Here is an 18,512-nt window from a genome sequence, read left to right on the forward strand (position 1 = left end):
TGGTAGGCTGAGGCAGGAGGGCAGCTGTGAGTTCAAGGCTAGCCTGGGCTACACAGTGAGTTCCAGGCCAGCCTTGGCAACAGTAGAGCATCTCTTTAAACAGCTTCAACAAAAGCTCCTGGAAATGCAGAGCCCACTCTTCCTGAAACTGGAGGAGAAACCTGGGATCAGTTGCCACACTTTGGGGTCTCAGAACTTGACCCCAGGATGCTTACCAACACAGAGCAGGAACTTGGGGGCTGCTGTCACAGTGGAGTGGGGGGGGGTGAAGGAGAGGAAGAATCAAATGAGAGCCCAAGCTGCTTTTCCAGCATTCTGAGACACCAAGGAAGCCCCGTGAGAGAAGAAAAGGTCTGAACGTGGACTGAGACCCTCTGCTTTGGCCAAACGTCTGCTTCTGGGTGCCAGGAGGCAATGGGGGCGCTTTAAAAGCAGCAAACTATTTTTGAAATATCACCCTGAAGCTGGGTGTGGATGCTCAAGTAACGTCAGTGCTCAAGGGGCTGAGACAAAAGGCTTGCTGAACTCTAAATGTGTCAGGCCAGCCTGGACTACATGGGATGTTCCAGGGAGCCTGGGTACAATGTAAACACTGTCTCAAAAGAGCAAGTTGAAGACACCCAAACCCACAGAGAGAGAGAGAGAGACAGACAGACAGACAGACAGACAGACACAGACAGAGCTCAGTAATTAAGTTGATTGCCTCACGAGTGCCAAGAACCCGAGTTCAGGTTCCCAGAACCCCTATGAAAATTCATGCTGTCATCTCCCTGACAACGGGATGGGAGATACAGGAAGTGTCAGAGATGTCCCTGGCCAGCTAGCCCATACGTTTCTTAGTGACATCCCAGGTCAAAGAGACCCTACCTCAAACAAAGGAAAAGACAGAGTGTGCCTGGGGAAGGACACTTGAGGGTCCTCAGATCTCCACATAAAAACACACCCATGCACACCCCACACCCACATATATACACCCCCACACAGGAACATGCACATACAACCAGCTAAGCAAAAGCCCACAGCTGCTGAGGCCAGAGGTCTGACAGTCAGTGTGCCAGCAGGGTGTCTCTTCAGGGGCTCAGAGCACGCTCTGCTCTGCTGGACATGCCTGGCTGTGGAGGCCTGGAGTCAGTACACCCACCTCCCACGGGGCGCACTCCCGGATAACCCATTTGCCACAAAGCTCTTTCCTCTTCCCTGTGCCCAACTTTTGTTGTTCTCACAAGGAACCAGTTGAATCTGCCAAGTCCCTGCTCCAGAATAAGACCATAGTTCACAGTTTCAGGAACTAGGAATATTGTGTGTGTGTGTGTGTGTGTGTGTGTGTGTGTGTGTGTGTGTGTGTATGCTATGGCACATGTATGATAGCAGGCAACTTTAAACCAGCTCTCTCCACCTTTACACGAGCTCCAGGGATCTGACTCAGGTCAGCAGATTTGCAAGGCAAAGCCTCTTTACTCCCTGGGCCATCTTGCTAGCCCAAGTAAGTTAACTTTCGTCACACTCTTCCCCCATTCCTTGGCCAGTGCTGAGGAGTGAACCCAGGACTGGCCTTCTGCATGCCAGGCAAGCACTCCACCCCGGGTCCCATACATCCCTATTCCTTTGGAAACAGGCCTTTTTGGAGCAACGTGAGTCAACACACAGCAGTTACGAGCCTTCCCCGAGACCTCCAGAGCCTATAGTTTTCAATGAGGGGTCACGGGCCAAAGTCTAGGACAATCTTTATTGGAGCTTGGAATGTGACAGCAATTCACCTGACTCAGGCAAACTGAGAAAATGAGCAGCAGCAGCAGCGAGAGACACCAGCAGCGGGGGTGTCCTGGCTACATGAGGAATCCTGCTCGCCGGCAAGCAGGACACAGCACGCGCGCGTACACACACACACACACACACACACACACACACACTCCTACACAAACTTACACTCACACTGGCTCACTCCCTCCTGGGTGAGTCTGAGGCCAGGCAACTCAGCCCGCTCCACACCTCTTGGAGAAGGCTCATCCACCTCTTGGGGCATCTGCTAAGCCGAGCCTGAAGGGACCACTGGTGGCCCTGGGGTGGAGGAGCTGGAAGCAGCAGGTGCCTTGCAGTTTGGGAGAAGGGGATGCGGGACAAGGGATGGGTCAGGGCGGAGCGAAGAGGCTGCAAAGACGACAGATGGGAAAAGGGCATCTCCTCTCCTTCACCCATTCCAGCCTCGCAGCACGGCCAGCGCCCTGGGCATAGAAAGTCTGGGTTGCATCAAGGGGGCCCCCTGTGTCCTAGGAAGGCACTAAAATGGAGAGCAAATCTGGGGAACCTGGCATCTCCCCCAAAACACGCCCAGAAGAGGAGGATGGCTGAGCGAGAAGGGTCTGACATGCCAGCTGCTGGGGTAGCAAGACTGGGAAGCTCGGATTCCACTTCTACCCCAGTGGTGGGATGGGAGAGCGCTGAGATACAGCCTCTCTGGCCAGCAGAGGGGGAAAGGGCTTGAGGCTTGGCTGCCCCTCTGCCCTCAAGGGCAGTGAGAGCGAACCTGACCTCACCCATATGTCCGTGGTAGGAAGAGGGGCAGGAGTGATGGCCCAGAGTCTCCTGCCCCTAGGCCAGGGCTACCAGAGCACGGCCCCATCCAGGTTTCCATAGCCCGGCTCAGCACGCAGCCTCCAGTATGTATGGTTGGTCACCCACCACTCCTTGCCGCTGCTGTCTGTCTGCCGCCTGGGGGAAAAGCACCAGTAGGTGTGGGTAGAGGATGGTAGAATGCAGGCTAGTTCCCGGTACTGCCTCCCACAAACTACTCTAAGCAGAAGGCGGTAATGAGGAGCTGGGCTGCAGAGGAACCCAGAGCGGCGGGCAGGGTGGGCGGGGGATGAGGCACCTGAAGAAGCGCGCCTGGTGCACGATGTTGTTCTCCTCCATCACTCTCCTCCGGTCTCGCTGGAGCTGCTCTATCCTCCTCTTCTGGGCCTCCGCCGCCTGTATGTTCCCCTCCTCCAGGTACCTGACGATCCAGACATCAGGCAATGAACTGGCTAGCCTCAGGGGTTCCCAAAGCTGAGGTCCCCGCCCCTTCCCCATTTTAAGGAGTCCCTAGGTAGGTCAGCCGGCACCGACCTCTGGTCAGGCCGGAGCCGTGTGTCAGTGGAAGGCAGGGTCCGTTTCAGCTCTGCGGTCAGCTCATTCAGCTCCAAGGCAAACTGAGTGAAGCCGAAGTTTCGCTCATGGTCTGGGGGCATTGAATCTGGGGGAGGCAAGGGGCTGGGGCAGGTGGACTGTTTCACAGTCACCCTCACCCTCTTTAGTCCTCCCTGGACACCCCACTTACTGGGTTTCCAAATGCACTGCCCACCCGGTGGGAGACCGCGGTACAGCCCCTCATGCCATTTCCCGAAGAGGCGATGGAGGACGCGCCCACTGCGGCTAAGTACGGCGCCTTGCACCTCATGGATGTTGGAGCTCCAGTACTTGGCCTAGGGTGGAGAAGGTGGGAATGAGTGAGGGGCTCTCCCCCTTCCCCAGCGTATGGAGAGGAGAGGCCTCTCCGAGTGGAGAGGTGGGGTGGGCGCGCGGGCACACCTACCTTGCAGAAGGTGATCTTGCAATGGCAGGAGCTATCCTGTGTGTTTCGGATAAGCACCTCTCCATAGTGCTCGATCCAGCGCTGGCCACTGAGGATGTTGTGGATACAGGATGTCACCTTGTTCCACTCAAAGTGGTCCCCAAACCTGAGAGAGACAGGGCACATGAGGGCAGCTGTCAACCAGCCCTGGGAAACAGGTGGGCCGTTAATAGAAATGCTCCTTTCTTCCTGTATCAAGTCAGGAGGGCCGGAAGGAGAAGTCCCGAGGTCCGGCACCAGCTACGGGAGTGGCCATCACAGAACACTCCAGTGAACACGTCTGGATTCCATAACAAAGTCCCTGAGTGCCCGAGTCACGGAAATAAGACTACAGAAGGGTCCCTGACATTCTTCCGTTCTGGGATTTTTGAGTCAGGGTCTCACTGTGTAGCCTTGGCTGGCCTCGGGACTTGCTGCATAGCCCTGGCTGCCTTGAACTCACAGACACCTACTTGCTTCAGTGTGCACCTCCAAACCGGGCTCCTGTCACTGTTAGTGAAAGGCCTCTTTCCCCTTTAGCTTCTGCTGTCTGTCTGTGTCTGTGTCTGTGTCTGTGTCTCTGTCTCTCAGGTTTTCGAGACAGGGTTTCTCTGTGTAGCCCTGACTGTCGCGGAACTCATTTTGGAGGCAGGGCTGCCTCTGCTCCCCAAGTGCAGGGATTAAAGGCACGCACCACCACACCCGGCTGAGAAGAGGGTTTTTAAATATGGTTTGCGATCCATTCATTCCAGCATCCATTTAGATTTCTGTGTGTGTGTGTTGGGGGGGGGTGGGGATGCCTCGTTTCCACAGATTTGAAGTCTCAAGTGCATTTCTGAAGGTGAGTCATGATCAAAAAGTTGTGAAAGACACTTAGTCAGATGACCTCGTTAAGCCCCCACCCCGGTTCTCAGGCTTCTCGCCTTCTTCACAGTAACCGCTGCAGACGCAGGTGTAAAATGTACAAATGCCGCCGCCTGCTGTCACCTCCAGCAGCTCCAGGCTAGACCAGACCCTTCTCCTACCATAGCTCCGGCCCCACCTGCAGCCAGGAGAATACCCGTGGGCAGGCCCAGCCCCTGGAATTTACAGTACTCACCTGGGCAGGCTGACGTTGACAGTCCCCACAGGCACAATCTCCAGGGATTTGCCCCAGAACTTGTTCTTCCACTTCATGTCTGGGTGGGTGACAGGAGAGGGAGCAGCAGACATAAGGCCAGAGTGATCCAGATTGTTCCAGCCACCCCCGCACCCCGCCACCCATAACCTTCATGCCCATCCAGCCCTGCACCACTCACCTTGCCAGAAGATGAAGTTCTCCGATTCTGCGTGACATGCGGAGATTGGGGGATGATGGGAAACCTTGATAAACAAACAAACAAACAAACAAAAGTCCTTAACACTGCCCCTGAGGAGCTTGGGGTCTCCTTAACCCAGCCCCCACCCCGATTCTCTGATTCCTACCTAGTTTCAGGGGAATCAGTTAATTCTTGTTTGTTTGCTCTTTGAGACAGGGTTTCTCTGTGTAGTCCTGGCTGTCCTGGAACTCGCTCTATAGAACAGGCTGACCTCAAACTCACAGAGAACCACCTGCCTCTGCCTCCCAAGTGCTGGGATGAAAGGCGTGCGCCACCACTGCCCAGCTTGAATCGGTTAATTCTAAGTCATCTGCTCCTGCAACCCCCAGGCACCATCCGAGTCCATTACCATCTCTTCCCCCACTGCGCCCTGTGTTCTCCTTGCTCATTGGCCCTGCTGACCTCCCTGGCTGGCTCTGCTGATGGAGCCCTCAAGCAACCCTGCTTTGGCACAGACATTGCCTGCAACATACCCAACAGGGCCTCCACCCATGCGGGAAAAGGCAGCTCCTTCCACTCTGGCCTCATCCCTGCTACCTGCTCCCCACCGAGCCTTCCAGGCTGGCTCCCCTGCCCTGTGCAGCAGCTCTTCCTCCCTGGCTCCACAGCCCTCCCACACCGCTTCCCTTCAGTCCTTCCTTCCACATGACCCCTTCTCTACGAACAAAAGGGTTTCCTGCATCTCCCATCCGAAGCAGCAAGCCTTCCCTTTATTTTCCCACACAAATATTCATAGCGCTTTTATTCATAATACCCCCAACAGGAAACAATTCAAACGTCAATCAAAAAGGAAACAAGCAAACTGCTGTGCGTTCACACAAAGGGATATTCATTAATAAAAGGAATACACTATTGGCACACTCAACAATATGAATAAGGCTTTATGCTGAGTGAGAGGCGCCACCAACGAGTACACACGCCATGACTGCATTTTAAGCCTCCCCCTTCTGGACAGGCACGTCTCTGCTGGCATCTGTGCCCATCATTTCAGGCAGGGTGCGAGTAGCAGAAGTCCCCTCCCTAGGTCAGAATGGGAGGATTCTAGTGTACACGTTATTCTGCTGTGTAAAATTTGCATCCTCTTTAATTCCTGATCTCAGGAGGCAGAGACAGGTCTACATAGCAAGTTCAAGGCCAGCCAGGGTTACATAGTAAGACCCTGCCTCAGAAAACAAAGCAAACAACACCAACAAAAACTAAATAAAAGAATGAGTTGTCTCAGCCTTTCATAGTCCCTCTGGTGCCCAGCCATTTCTCCTCCCTCTGGTGCCCACCCTTTTCTCTGCTTTCCCTTGTGATAACATTTCTTGAAAATAGTCTGCATTTCTTCAAGTTTTAAATTAATTTTTTAAGATTTATTTATTACATACATAGTATTCTGCACGCAGGAATGCTTGCATGCCAGAAGAGGACATCATATCTCATTATAGATGGTTGTGAGCCACCATGTGGTTGGCTGGGAATTGAACTCAGAACCTCTGAAAGAGTAGGCATTGCTCTTAACCCCTGAGCCAATCTGTCCAGCCTGTTAATTTTTTTTTTTCTTAAAAATTTAGCTGGGATGGGCAGTTGTGCCATATACCATTAATCTCAGCACTGAGAGGCAAGAGGCAGAAGGATCTCTGAGAGTTCAAGGCCAGTCTAGTGTTCAGGGCAAGTTCCAGGACAGTCAGGGTTACACAGAGAATCCCTATCTCAAAAAACAAACAAAGAAACAAAAATTTACGCGGATGTATGTTTGCCTGTATGTATATTTATGTACCATGTTCTTGCAAAGACCAGAAGAGGGCATGAGGTCTCCCGGAACTGGAGTTACAGTTGGTTGTAAGCCACATTGTGGTGGTAGAAACAGAACTTGGGGTTCTCTACAAGAACAATGAGTACTCCTTAACCCCTGAGCCATCTCTTCAGTGCCTAGTTTAAAACACACACACACACACACACACACACACACACACACATTCATGTGCTCACACACACACATATATACATACATTTAAAAAAATTTAAATGGGGGCGGTGCTGGAGAGATTGCACAGTTAATAGCCTTGGCTGCTTTCCCAAGGGTCTTACTATGCAAATAAATAAATCCAAGTCCAATTTCCCGTACCCATACGGCAGCTTACACACATCTGTTACTCCAGTTCCAGGGGACCTGGTGTCCTCTTTTGTCCTTTACAGCACCACGTATGCAAATACTGAACAGACACACAAGCAGGCAAAACACCCCCACATACATAAAATATAAGATATGTGCACACATATCTACATATGTGTGTGTTTATGAGTGTATGTGCATGGGAGCATGTGGGTGGAGGTCAGAGGACAGTTGGCAGGAATTGCTTCTCTTTCCGCCATGTAAATCACTGGACTTGAACTCAGGTCATCAGGCTTAGTGGCCACTGCTCTGACACGCTGAGCCACCACATTGGATCTTTTTCTAGCTTTTTTTTGGTTTTTCGAGACAAGTTTTTTCTGTGCAGCTCTGGCTGTTCTGGAACTTGTTCAGTCTGGCTGTGAACTCAGAGCCTGTCTCTCCCGAGTGCTGAGATTAAAGCCTGCCCTATCGCTGCCCAGCTCTAGTTTTTATTTTATATTTTTTTAACTTTCACTGTAGTCAGGGCTTTCTAACTTTTTAAATTTCCTTCCTTCCTTCCTTCTTTCCTTCCTTCCTTCTTCCTTCCTTCTTTCCTTCCTTCTTCCTTCCTTTCTTTATTTCAGACGGGGTCTCTCTTTATAGTCCTGGCTGTCCTAGAACTCACTATGTAGACCAGACTGGACACAAATTCACAGAGTTCCTCCTGCTTTAACTTCCCCAGTATCGTCACCACACCCAGCCTTGTCCATCTTTTGATGTGGCAATATGATGTTGTCATCTACAGCTCTTTTGGGCTGCATTTGCAGTGTCCTGAGGTGGACTCAGCCAATGGGCTGCAAGCTGGATACACCTGTGCATTCTGCATAGTCTCCTCTCTACCCTGTCCACTCATGAAGTCATCGACACCCAGGTCCCATGAACCATTTCCCCTCCTGGTGACAACCCCACAGGGGATCCTGATTTTTCCCACCTACTAAGTTGGGAACCCACTGATTTGCTACCTCTTTCCAGTCCCTGGTCCATAAGCCTCAAAGCCAAGAGGACATTTCCCCGAGGAAGTCCCACGCAGGGGGCAGCCTGCTACGAGGTCCTTTCTTCCCTTCTACCTTCTCTCTTCTCGCTGGCATCTGCACCCATGCACTGAATCTCCTCAACTAGAGGGTCAGGACCACGCAGGACCCCCCTCCACTCACCAATCTCATTGCCCAACACTCTAAGAAGTCCCTCCATACTTGTTCCCGTCTGCTGCCCACACAAGGCTGGCAGCTCCTCAGAGCAGAACCCTCCACCCCAGCCTGTGCCGTGGTGCCCAGCACAGGGTCACTTCCCACGCTCCCCTCCACCCCTCCACCTGCCGAGTTCAGTCAGTGGTGACGCACACACAGCTCTCAGTTTCAGGGAACCACAGGCTAAGTGCAGGTTGCCCTCAGCTCTCAGGCTGATGACTTTAATGGCCCGATAATGGCCTCTGCCAACTGTTGCACACCGCGGCCTGAGTGCTCTTTACAGAGTGCCATTGTGAATACGCCACTTCTCCGTTTCCAGTTCCCCATGCCTCTCAATGGTTTCAGATTTAGAAGCAAATAAAACCCCAGAATGCACCTCACTTTCACCTATAAAGCACAGGGCTTATTTAGTCGGTTCAGTCCTGTCTCTAGCTTTGCTGCACGTGGTCTCCCTTAGCCTACACACAAGAAACAAACCAACGTTCCAGCTCTTTACCCAGACTTTCCCTAACCCACCCTTCAAGACCTAGCTGGCAGTGTTGCCCCTCTCCCAGCACACCTTGGCTGTGGCTCTCACTAGCCCTCTTAAATTGTTTCACCCATATACAGAGCAGAGCTCTCCCACTTAATATGTCCTGGCAAAGGGCCACTGCTTCTATTCTCCTCTATCCACTGGCCCCACCGGCCCAACTTCTGGTCCCCAAAGTCCAGGCCTTCCCCTGCCCCAGCAGTGAGAACAGCCCTCCCACCTCAGGGCCCATACCTGCTCGCTGATAAAACGGAAACCCCGGTCAGGTCGCTCACACTCGTAGGTCTCTCCCAGGACGGGGTTAAAGGGCTTGCATCCTGCCCGGTGGTACGTGGAGGAGTAGGCAGAGACGGCAAAGGCGGCAATGTACACCTGCGGGAAGGCCAAGGAGGGTGCCACAGATGCAAGGACACCCCAGGAAGGAGACAGCAGCCATGGCAAGCAGAGTCTGGGGTTTCAGCACCAGGGACCCACCCTGGCAGGATTTGGGAAGACAGACAGAACCCCAGGGAGGAACGGGTGACCCTGGGTGGGTACCATGCGCTCGCAGGGGTCAGTCATGTGGCTGGCCTGGTCCAGGAGGTTACTATACTCCAGCTCCTCACAGAGCCTCTGCAGGGTGTTGAGCGGCTCGTTGAGCTGCACAGGCATCGACACCTTAGACAGGTCTTTGCCGATGTTGTTGCGGAGGATGTTCCACAGGCTCACGTCTGTTCCAGGCCCACTGGCAGCTGGCAGGCAGCGGCGGCGAGGGGGCCCGACAGCAGTCCCTGGAGCACACGCCCGTGGGCCAAGGCAGTCATTTTAGTCTCCTCTGGGACACCAGTGCTCCAGATAAGCCAGGTCCACTGCACAGGACTGCCTCCCAAACTCCTGAGGCATCCTGGCATTGCCTCCTAGGCCAAGGCTGGATCTACCTGCTTGTGAGCCCCTGGATGGGCAGCAGAGCTAAGAACCACCCAGACAGGACAGTGCCACTGCCATGCACACGTGCTCAGAAGTTGGGCCTAAGCCTCAACCTTGCCTCTGTCCCCTGATGAATAAAGCAGATGCTGGGATGCAGAGCATCCGCTGCCCTCCCCGCAGTTTTGGACAGGGACAGAGTCTCCTTGGGTCTGTGTCCACTGTGTAGCTGAGGGTAATCTTGATCTGACCCTTCACCTCCACCTCCCGAGTGCTGGGATTCCAGGCCTGTGCCACCACTCTTGGTTCTGGGGGCTGAAGCCAGGGCTTTGAACAGATAAGGCCAAGATAACTCTAGAAGCCAAGCTATACCCCCTGTCCCCAGCCCCTTTTCTAGAAGAAGAAATAAGATGGGCAGTGGTTGTGCACATCTTTAATCCCAGCACTCAAGAGGCAGAGGCAGGCGGATCTGAGTTCGAGGCCAGTCTGGTCTACAGATGGAGTTTTAAGACAGCTAGTGCTATACAGAAAAACACTGTCTCAAAAAAACAAAAAATAAATTAAATTAAATTTAAAAATTTTAAAAAATAAATTAAATTAAAATTCAAAAAAAAAAGAGAAAAAAAGAAAGAAAAGGAAATGGGCTCTAGAAAGTAAAATGATGAACTCAAGGCTATTCTGCTGAAAGCCCAAGCAGAACCATCTGTCCCTCTGTCACAGCCTATTGAGCCATCCCAGACTGCTGGAATGAAGGCCAGCACCACTCCCAAGCCTGGTCAACCTCCCAGAACAGCCCCCCAAATATTCCCCAGCTCATGGTTCCAAGGTCAATTCTGGGATCAGTACCCAAAGACAAAAGGCCACCAGACACAAAGGACTGCCTCTACATGGCACCCGGACCATGAGCCAACAACTTCTCCACACACACACCCCAGTTCACTCTTGTCCCCCTGCCTACTCATCCAGTTGGTACCTTTCGGACAGCGGTCGGCTCCCCTGAGGTCCAGCACCTCCTCAGACAGGCTGGTGGTGATCTCACTAGCACACGACTCCTCCTCCTCAGAACCCTGAACAGGGAGAGCGGATAGGTAGGGGAGACTAAACGGCCATGCCCAGGACCTGGCAAGAATATGTCAGTTAACTCTTCGATGGAAAGAGGAAAGACTGGGCGAGGAGGACTTGAGGCCCTAAGGTATCATCCTGTACTTGATTGGCAGAAAAGAGCTTGCGCCGGGTGGTAGTGGCACACACCTTTAATCCGTGCACTCAGGAGGCAGAGGTAGGTGGATCTCTGTGAGTTCGAGGACAGCCTGGTCTACAAAGGGAGTTCCAGAACATCAGGACTGTTACACAGAGAAACCCTGTCTTGGGGAAAACAAAACAAAACAAAAAACAAAAATAAAAAACAGAGCTTGGGGACTTGGCAAGACATAGAGAGAAGGGACGTTGACAGGTACTGAGATTCAGAGTCTGGGGACACAGGGGTCAATGGAGCGTGAAAGCTGACGTGGGATCACGAGAAGAGGACTTCAGAGACCGCAGTAAGGTAAGGCGTGGCAAACTGGGAGAAGAGGTTTCTAAGAGCCCGCACAATGGGTGTGCTCTCAGAGATAGCTGCCAAGGTGGCGAGAAAGGACACAGGAATCTCGGGACCCCAAGCCCATCTTCCCCACATCCCTCCACTCCTGCTGCCAGCTTCCCCTTTGCTCACCTCGTTCTCGGAAGAGCTGGCGGAAAGGAGAACCTCGCAGGCATCGAAGAACTCCGTGTGGGAGTCAGCGAGGGACAGCACACTGCTTTGGGAGAGCTGCGGGGTCAGCTCTCGGCCTTTCATGTACAGAGCTTCTTGCTGTGGAAGACAGGTAAACCAGAGACCTCAGAGGCCGTCGGAGTGAGAGTTCCCGGAGAGGGAAGCCACCCCCACACACACACCAGACACAATTCCTGCCAGCAGGAGAAGTAACAGAGAGGGGAGGAGAAGCATGAAGGGAGAGGGAACAACTTAGACTTGGGAGAGGTGGCACCAACAACACCTGGCTTCAAACCCTTTTCCTGCGCTGGCCCACTCAGTCTAGACCCCCACCCCATGAACAGGTGCAGCTGTGTCCCCAGCTTGAAGATTAGAAGACCGAGACTCAGAACACACAGCTGGCAGGCAGTGGCACCACATTCGGACTCTAATTCAGCCTGGGTACAACTACGGGACCATGAGCCCATCGACTGGATTCTTTGGGTTTTAGTTGTATGATACAGACATGTCCAACCTGTGGTCCATGAGCTCTACCCGACAGAATGCAGCCGAGAACAGCCATAAATGCAGGCCAACACAAATTCATAAGCTTATTTATCACATCATTAAAAAATTGTTGGTGGGGCTGGAGAGATGGCTCAGAGGTTAAGAGCACTGACTGATCTTCCAGAGGTCCTGAGTTCAATTCCCAGCAACCACATGGTGGCTAACAACCACCTGTAATGAGATCTGGTGCCCTCTTCTGGTGTGCAGGCATACATGGAAGCAGAATGTTCTATACATACATAATAAATAAATAAATCTTTTTAAAAAAAATGTTGGCAATTTTGTTGCTGTTATTGTTAACGTCATTATGTGGTTCTGGGGTGTGAATTTCATACAAGACAATGCCATGTTGCAATGTCAAAAGGCTGGACTGGCCCGGTAGAAAGGAAGAACCAATGCCTCATAGGCTCTGAAGTCAAAGTTCTCAGAGGCTGGGCATTGGTTCAGAAGCAGACTGCTTGCCTGGCATGCTCAGGGCCCTAGGTTCAAGGCTCAGTACTGCAAACCAAACAAGACGTGAGGAGGTACAAGCTGCCTGGAGGACCCATCAAGAGAACTGTGATGCTGTGTGAGAGCAAGGCAAGCTGGAGCTCCTCCCACCCCTCCCCCACCTGCCTCCAGACAAAAATCAAGCCCATGCCCTGCCCCTGGGAGAGAGCCAGCACCCACTGTCCATCCTCCATCCTCACCTCCTCCGGGTTGAGGGAACTGAAGGAGTCTGCCGTGGTGTCTGAGGAGATGGAGAGTGAGTGGAGCCGTCTCTGACCATCTGGGGCCTCAGAGACCTGAGGCAGAGGGTGAGCAAACAGGTGTGGGAAAGTGAAACCCTCCCCACCTGCCACCCTCACCGACTCAGGAACAGCCTCTGTCAATCCCTGAGCCCTGGCACAGATCTGCTGAGGGGACCTGCAGTCCCATCTCAGTCTCAGGCCCTCCCTCCAGTCAGCTGCCATGTCCCTGAGCTCACCGCCATCTGGGACAGCTCTGAGCCCTGATGCAGGTCTCTCAGTCGATCCCGTTCTGTGGTGAGGGCAACCAGGACGCTGCTAAGGGAGTTGTGCACTGCCGGGGCAGGCCAGACGTCAGACCCTCTTCTTCTCCTCACCTCTTGACTTACTCGGGGTTACCTCCCAGCCTGTACTTACCCTTTTGGGCCAGGGCCCAGAAACTGCGCTGCAGGTGGGCATAGTCTGGAGGTGGCAGCCCACGGTGGCTGGAAGAGTCCCGGGACTCCAGGTACCGAGACAGGTTGGGAACAGAGCCATGGAGACGACCAACCTGGCGGAGAACGTGAGGGGTGAAGGGACAGCTTCCTGATGTCCAGGGTACTGCATCCCTGCAACTTGAGGCTTGCACCCCCATCTCACCCGTCCAATGGTGTCATCTTTGGCAAAGCCCTGTGTGCACCACATACGACTGGTTCGTTTCCCCTTCTTGGGTCTCTCAGCTGTCACCGAGGCCTGGCAAGTTGAAGAGTGATTTCACTCACAGGGTTGGAAAGAGCCGTGGAGGAGAGCTCAGATCATTCAGGCACATGGGCGTGGCATGCGGCAGTGACCCAGACAGAAGGAGCAAAGAAACAGCCTGAAGGCTACTGAAACAGGGATGAGGCAGGCAGGCCTGCCCCCCAGAGTAACAGGGATGAGGGCCCCAAGCAGTCGCTGCCTCTTCTCTTGACCCTTACCTGGTGTGTGGGGATCACAGGGGCAGAGGGGATTCGGTGTAGGGATTCCAGGCTCTGAAGGAGTCTGTGTAATTCCTGGAGCTTACCCTGGCATTCTGAGAGCGCTGGGGGAGAAGGAAGGAGGGGACATTGCTCTCCTAAAAGTACCCAGGTTTCCCAGGTGTCCTATTTGTTTTTTTTCTATCCAGAAATACGGCTGGCAGCCAGGGGGAGTCTGATACTGTTTCCTCTCTTCAGGAGCTTAAAGCATTTCCAGTCCTGTGGCATAGCCGCTGCTGATTGTCTGGGAGGCCAGTAGTCTACCGCACCCCATCTGCACACTACCCCCCACCTCTTCTGCCTGCCCGTGCCCAGGTTGGGTGTCCTTACTATCTGTCTCTCCTTATTTAGATACACTACCCTCTCTGGGTCACTATCTCGGTCTCCTGCTGCAGGAATTCAATTCTAGGGCACAGTCTTTCCCTGTTGCTATTCAGAAATGTCACTGCATTGGCCTCAGGCAGGACTCTTCATGCGGGCTACGTGTCTAGGGCATGTGCCTACTGTCTTCTGCAAATTGGGGTTCCTCGGGACACTAAGAAGATTTGATCATCTTGGAGGCAGAGGGTGTCTCCCCCAGCAGAGGGGGTCCCTCCAAGGAAGTGATGGAGGTAACATTTTCCCTTTGTGTTGCTGCTGCCCAGACCTGAGAACATGGACCCTACCCACAGAGGCCCTGGGGTCAGGGACCCTCACCATGAGAGCAGCGGTCTAGGCCATCACTGTCCCTCAGCCAGGATGATACTTTCTCTCGAGGGCCAACCCCAGGTAAGGCGGAGGCACTACCTGCTGTTAGCATCTGGGTACCAGGAACCTGTGGGGGTAAGCCAAGGGTCAGGAAAGACGGTGCCCAGCTCTCCGGGGCTCAGTTCCCTACAGCCTCCATCCTTAAATCTTCACATCAGCCGCCCTCACGCCAGGGCCCCTCTTACCTTTCGATGAGCGGCACCGGGCATGTCCAGGCGCTGGGCCAAGCGATGGGCTCGGAGCTGGGCCACCCAGCTTTGGAACAGGTCCTGGGATTTGATCTGCAGAAATGATGGAGAGAGATAAGAGGGGAGGGGTTGCTTTCCAGGAGCAAAACATCAGGTCTCTGATTTCCAGGCAAGCAGGGAATTTCCCTAGAGCACCCAGCTTATAGAAAACCCTATCACAGACAGAGCATAACAACGCCCCAAGCATCAGAGCTCCGAGGTTTGCATTTATATAACAGCCCACGGAAGAGGGCCCACTCCTGCCTGTTCCACACAATTGAAACGTTCTTCATGTCAAACTCAGAGAACCCTTAGCATCTACATTTGTGCCCTGGCACCTCTGCCAGGCTAGTGCCCAGAACACTTTGTTCCCAGGGATGTCACCTTTAGGTGGTAGATGTTGTCTTCTGTGTCCAGGTCAATGCGCTGGGCCTTTTTGTTGATGGACATGACAGATAGCCGGACATCAATGGAGCCATGGAGCTTCCCCTTGGCGATCTGGAGTGGAGGGTTGGTGGGAGACAGAACTGGTTTGAGGTTCCCAGAAGCACAGACTCACCATCTCCTTGAGGCCACTCAAGACTCACAGGCCAAGCACCACAAGTCATATATGAAAGGGCTCATTCATCACCTCGTGTACACAGAACCCTATGCTGTGCCCAACTTCGAGCAGGTCTGAGAAGCCATCAAGGAAGGAAAAAATACTGCCACCCCTTGAGCTCTATGTGGTGGAAAACAGAACGCCCTTTGGAAGGAACTGAGACTCCACTTTATTTCTTGTTCCCAGCACAAGAGTGGGACAAGGACAAGGGCGACAAAGCCCCTAGGCATTTAGTTTGCAATGGGCATCATCCTGACAACGGCACAGGTGGCTGACTGAGTGTGCCCCCTACTCCGTGTCAGCAGGAAGGAGGTTGAAGGCCAGGGAAGCAATTGTCTCATGATATTTTGGGTTCTAGGAGCCACAAAGAAAACCAAAATGCACACATGCTAATATCCAATGGTAAAAGGTACAGTTTCTACATATAAACTACATACCATCGCTGCATCCGTTAGCCATTCCTAGATGACTTCTAATACCTAACACCCTATAAATGCTGTGGGAATGGTGATTCTAGTGTTTAGGGAATCACAGCGATGTGTCCAGTACAAATATACTTCCTTTTTAAAAAGATTTATTTCTTTATTATGTATACAACATTCTGCCTCCATGTATGCCTACAAGCCAGAAGAGGGTACCAGACCTCATTACAGATGGCTGTGAGCCACCATGTGGTTGCTGGAAATTGAACTCAGGATCTCTGGAAGAGCAACCAGTGCTCTTAATCTCTGAGCCATCTCTTCAGCTCCACAGATATACTTTCAAAGTGTGTGTGTATATGTGTATGTGTGTGTGTACGCACGTGTGCATATGTGTGTGTATGTGTGTCTGTATGTGCACATGTGCGTGTGTGTGCGCGTGTATGTGTGTGTATGTTCACACGCGTGCGTGTTTAAATCGTTGACTCTGCAGATGTGGAGCCTAAGGATGCAGAAAGTCAACAGTAATTTGACGGAGGTTGTTGAAAAGTGGAACTGAGTGAGATTCAGACTCTGCTCCAGCTAACTCAAAGCCACCTGCTCAGAACATCTGGGACAAGCTCCCCCCACACCCCCAACCTAGAAGCTGACTTACGTCTTGTCGCGTTGTGGCATAGTGGAGGATCCCATCCTCAAGCACAAAGTACCTCTGTACGGAAGGAGCAGGACCAGGCAGCCAAGAGCACGGGGTAGGGAGAGAGCAAACACACACAGTTGTCTTCTCCTGCAGCACGCATGAATGCGCGGGCTGGCCAGCAGATCCCACATGTAGCTCCTCCCTTGCCCTGACACCCTACCTTGTGCCAGCCCTTAAGAGGCCACTTCCTCTTCTTCAGCAGGTGTCCTTCCTGTCTCTCGGGCATGATGTCCTCTGCTCCCAGTCTGCCCCGAGGATCCTCCACCACCTCCCACAGCTCAGAGGCCTGAAATCCAGGGTAGATGGGGGGGCGGCAGCTGGTGAGCTGCCACCTCAGCCCATCCCCCAGGGGCCCAGGCTAGGCCCAGCCGCCACTGCTTTCTGCTCAGACCTGCTGGGTACTGCTGGGCTTTGATGATTGAGTGCTCTCAGTCAGGGAGGGAGTGTCTCTTTCCTGGAAGTCCATGAGGAAGGAGAGGGTACTCCCCGATGAGGAGGGCAGAGCAGGGTGGCAAGGGAAGGGTGTCACCTTGTCCTGGGGGATCCCTTGAAGCAAAAGAGAGACCCATGAGTATTACCCTGCTGTCATGCTCCCCACCGTCCGTCCCTCCTGCACTAAGATCCATATCCCCCACTCGCATGCCAACCCCACACCCCCAGAATGCCTTTACATCACCATGGGCCTCACCAGCAACACCCAACTCAACCACCACTGTGGCCACTGCTAGGGGGGTAAGTTAGCACTCAGCCTATGGCTCCACCCTGGAAATACACCCCAGGAATCCAGGAAATGCTAGTTCCTTGGGGCTGGGGAGGAAAGAAAGAAGAACGTCCAAGAAGAGATGGAAGGACTCAGAGACTAGGTGGGCAAGAGCTCCTCAGTTCAGCTGCTTTTTCCTCTGAGATCTCTTTGCCTACTTCTATGGCTTGGCCACTCCTCTGCCACAACTGCCCTGCAGACCACCCTTCAAACGTATACGAAATGGCCCATTAGCTGAGCTGCTAGAGCTTGTGCTCCCATTTTCTGCACAGGGAAACTGAGGTCTGAGGCAGTCCTATCCTCCCATGCCTCCTCGCGCCAAACGTGCCCCGAGGATAACCACCTTGGGTTTTTTCCCTGCTCCTATCTACCACGTTAGTCCTCTGTGCTCCTGAGAAGCACCTCCCGCCCAGCAGGTGCAGGACCCTGGCTGGCTGAGACACTGCAGGGGGGGGGGGGGGGTGAGAAAAGGTGACCAGGAACATGAGCAGGTCTGTCCAGGTCCCGCGGCAGTGCCCACAGGCGCCCTTGGCACTCGTTCTGGCCATCCTGGCTCCGCCGGGAGATCAATAATGCATGAGGCTGTGTGTGTGTGTGTGTGTGTGTGTGTGTGTGTGTGTGTGTGTGTGAAGGGGGAGGGGACTCTAGGGGTGATGTCCTGTGTCTGGGGAAGCAGCTCAGAGCTTATGCAGCTAACAAGCACCTGAGGAGTTGAGGCCAGAAGGGACAGGGAAAAGGCAGTGTAAGTGTGGCCAGGTCACAGCAGAAGGACCCAGACTGTAAGAGGCTGACCCAAGGGTAAACTCCTGCATTTGGCCATTTGAAGTTTCCAAACTCTTCCGGTGTTTGGGTGTTTCTATGCCCTTGTCAGGGCCCCTAGGACCTGGGCCATTCACTGCTGGCTCCCGGTAGAGGTGGGAGGTGTCTACCAGTAGGAAGGAGATGAGCCAGGTGAGTGTCCCCCTAACCACCTCCATTCTCTGCCTCTTCACTGGAGGAGCAGACCCTCCAGCTCCAGAGGAGAAGAAGCCCTCCCAGGAATGTCAAGTGGTGCCAGCAAGGCCCCCTTACCCCAGGGTCCATGGACGCCAGTGCTCCTTGGTCCGTACACTGATCCGCCTCTGAGTCACTGTCCCTGAGTCGCCAGCTACCTCTTCACAGAGCTGAGCAGTGGCAGCAGCTGCTGCAGGAACCAGGAAGGAAGGAGACGTCGGAGCCTCCCCTCCAGCCGGATCTCCCCACCTGCCCCTCCCCCGTCGCCTCCTCCCGCCAAGCTCCGGGCTGCCGCTCAACTCTGCCCCCCTGCTCCCGGGAGGACTAAGAACTGAGTGATACCGAG

The 18,512-nt window shown here is 53.5% G+C and overlaps 1 protein-coding gene across 1 annotated transcript; it reads right to left on the minus strand.

The window, feature by feature from the left end:
• Positions 1-1,707: 1,707 nt before the first annotated feature.
• On the minus strand, positions 1,708-18,407 carry Osbpl7 (oxysterol binding protein like 7). The gene is made up of 23 exons (XM_048450891.3): positions 18,245-18,407; positions 16,805-16,959; positions 16,574-16,699; positions 16,372-16,425; positions 15,081-15,194; positions 14,655-14,750; positions 14,419-14,536; positions 13,684-13,787; positions 13,367-13,459; positions 13,145-13,277; positions 12,967-13,061; positions 12,689-12,784; positions 11,415-11,552; positions 10,677-10,770; positions 9,338-9,570; positions 9,035-9,172; positions 4,888-4,951; positions 4,689-4,767; positions 3,572-3,716; positions 3,317-3,461; positions 3,106-3,232; positions 2,870-2,992; positions 1,708-2,709 (listed from the first exon to the last, which is right to left on the minus strand). Exons 2-23 carry the CDS (start codon positions 16,877-16,879, stop codon positions 2,601-2,603), a joined length of 2,499 nt encoding a protein of 832 aa, XP_048306848.2. The 5' UTR covers positions 16,880-16,959; positions 18,245-18,407; the 3' UTR covers positions 1,708-2,600.
• Positions 18,408-18,512: the final 105 nt, after the last annotated feature.

This window comes from Myodes glareolus, chromosome 9 (assembly GCF_982192425.1).
Source record: "Myodes glareolus chromosome 9, mMyoGla1.1, whole genome shotgun sequence".
Lineage (NCBI taxonomy): Eukaryota > Metazoa > Chordata > Mammalia > Rodentia > Cricetidae > Myodes > Myodes glareolus.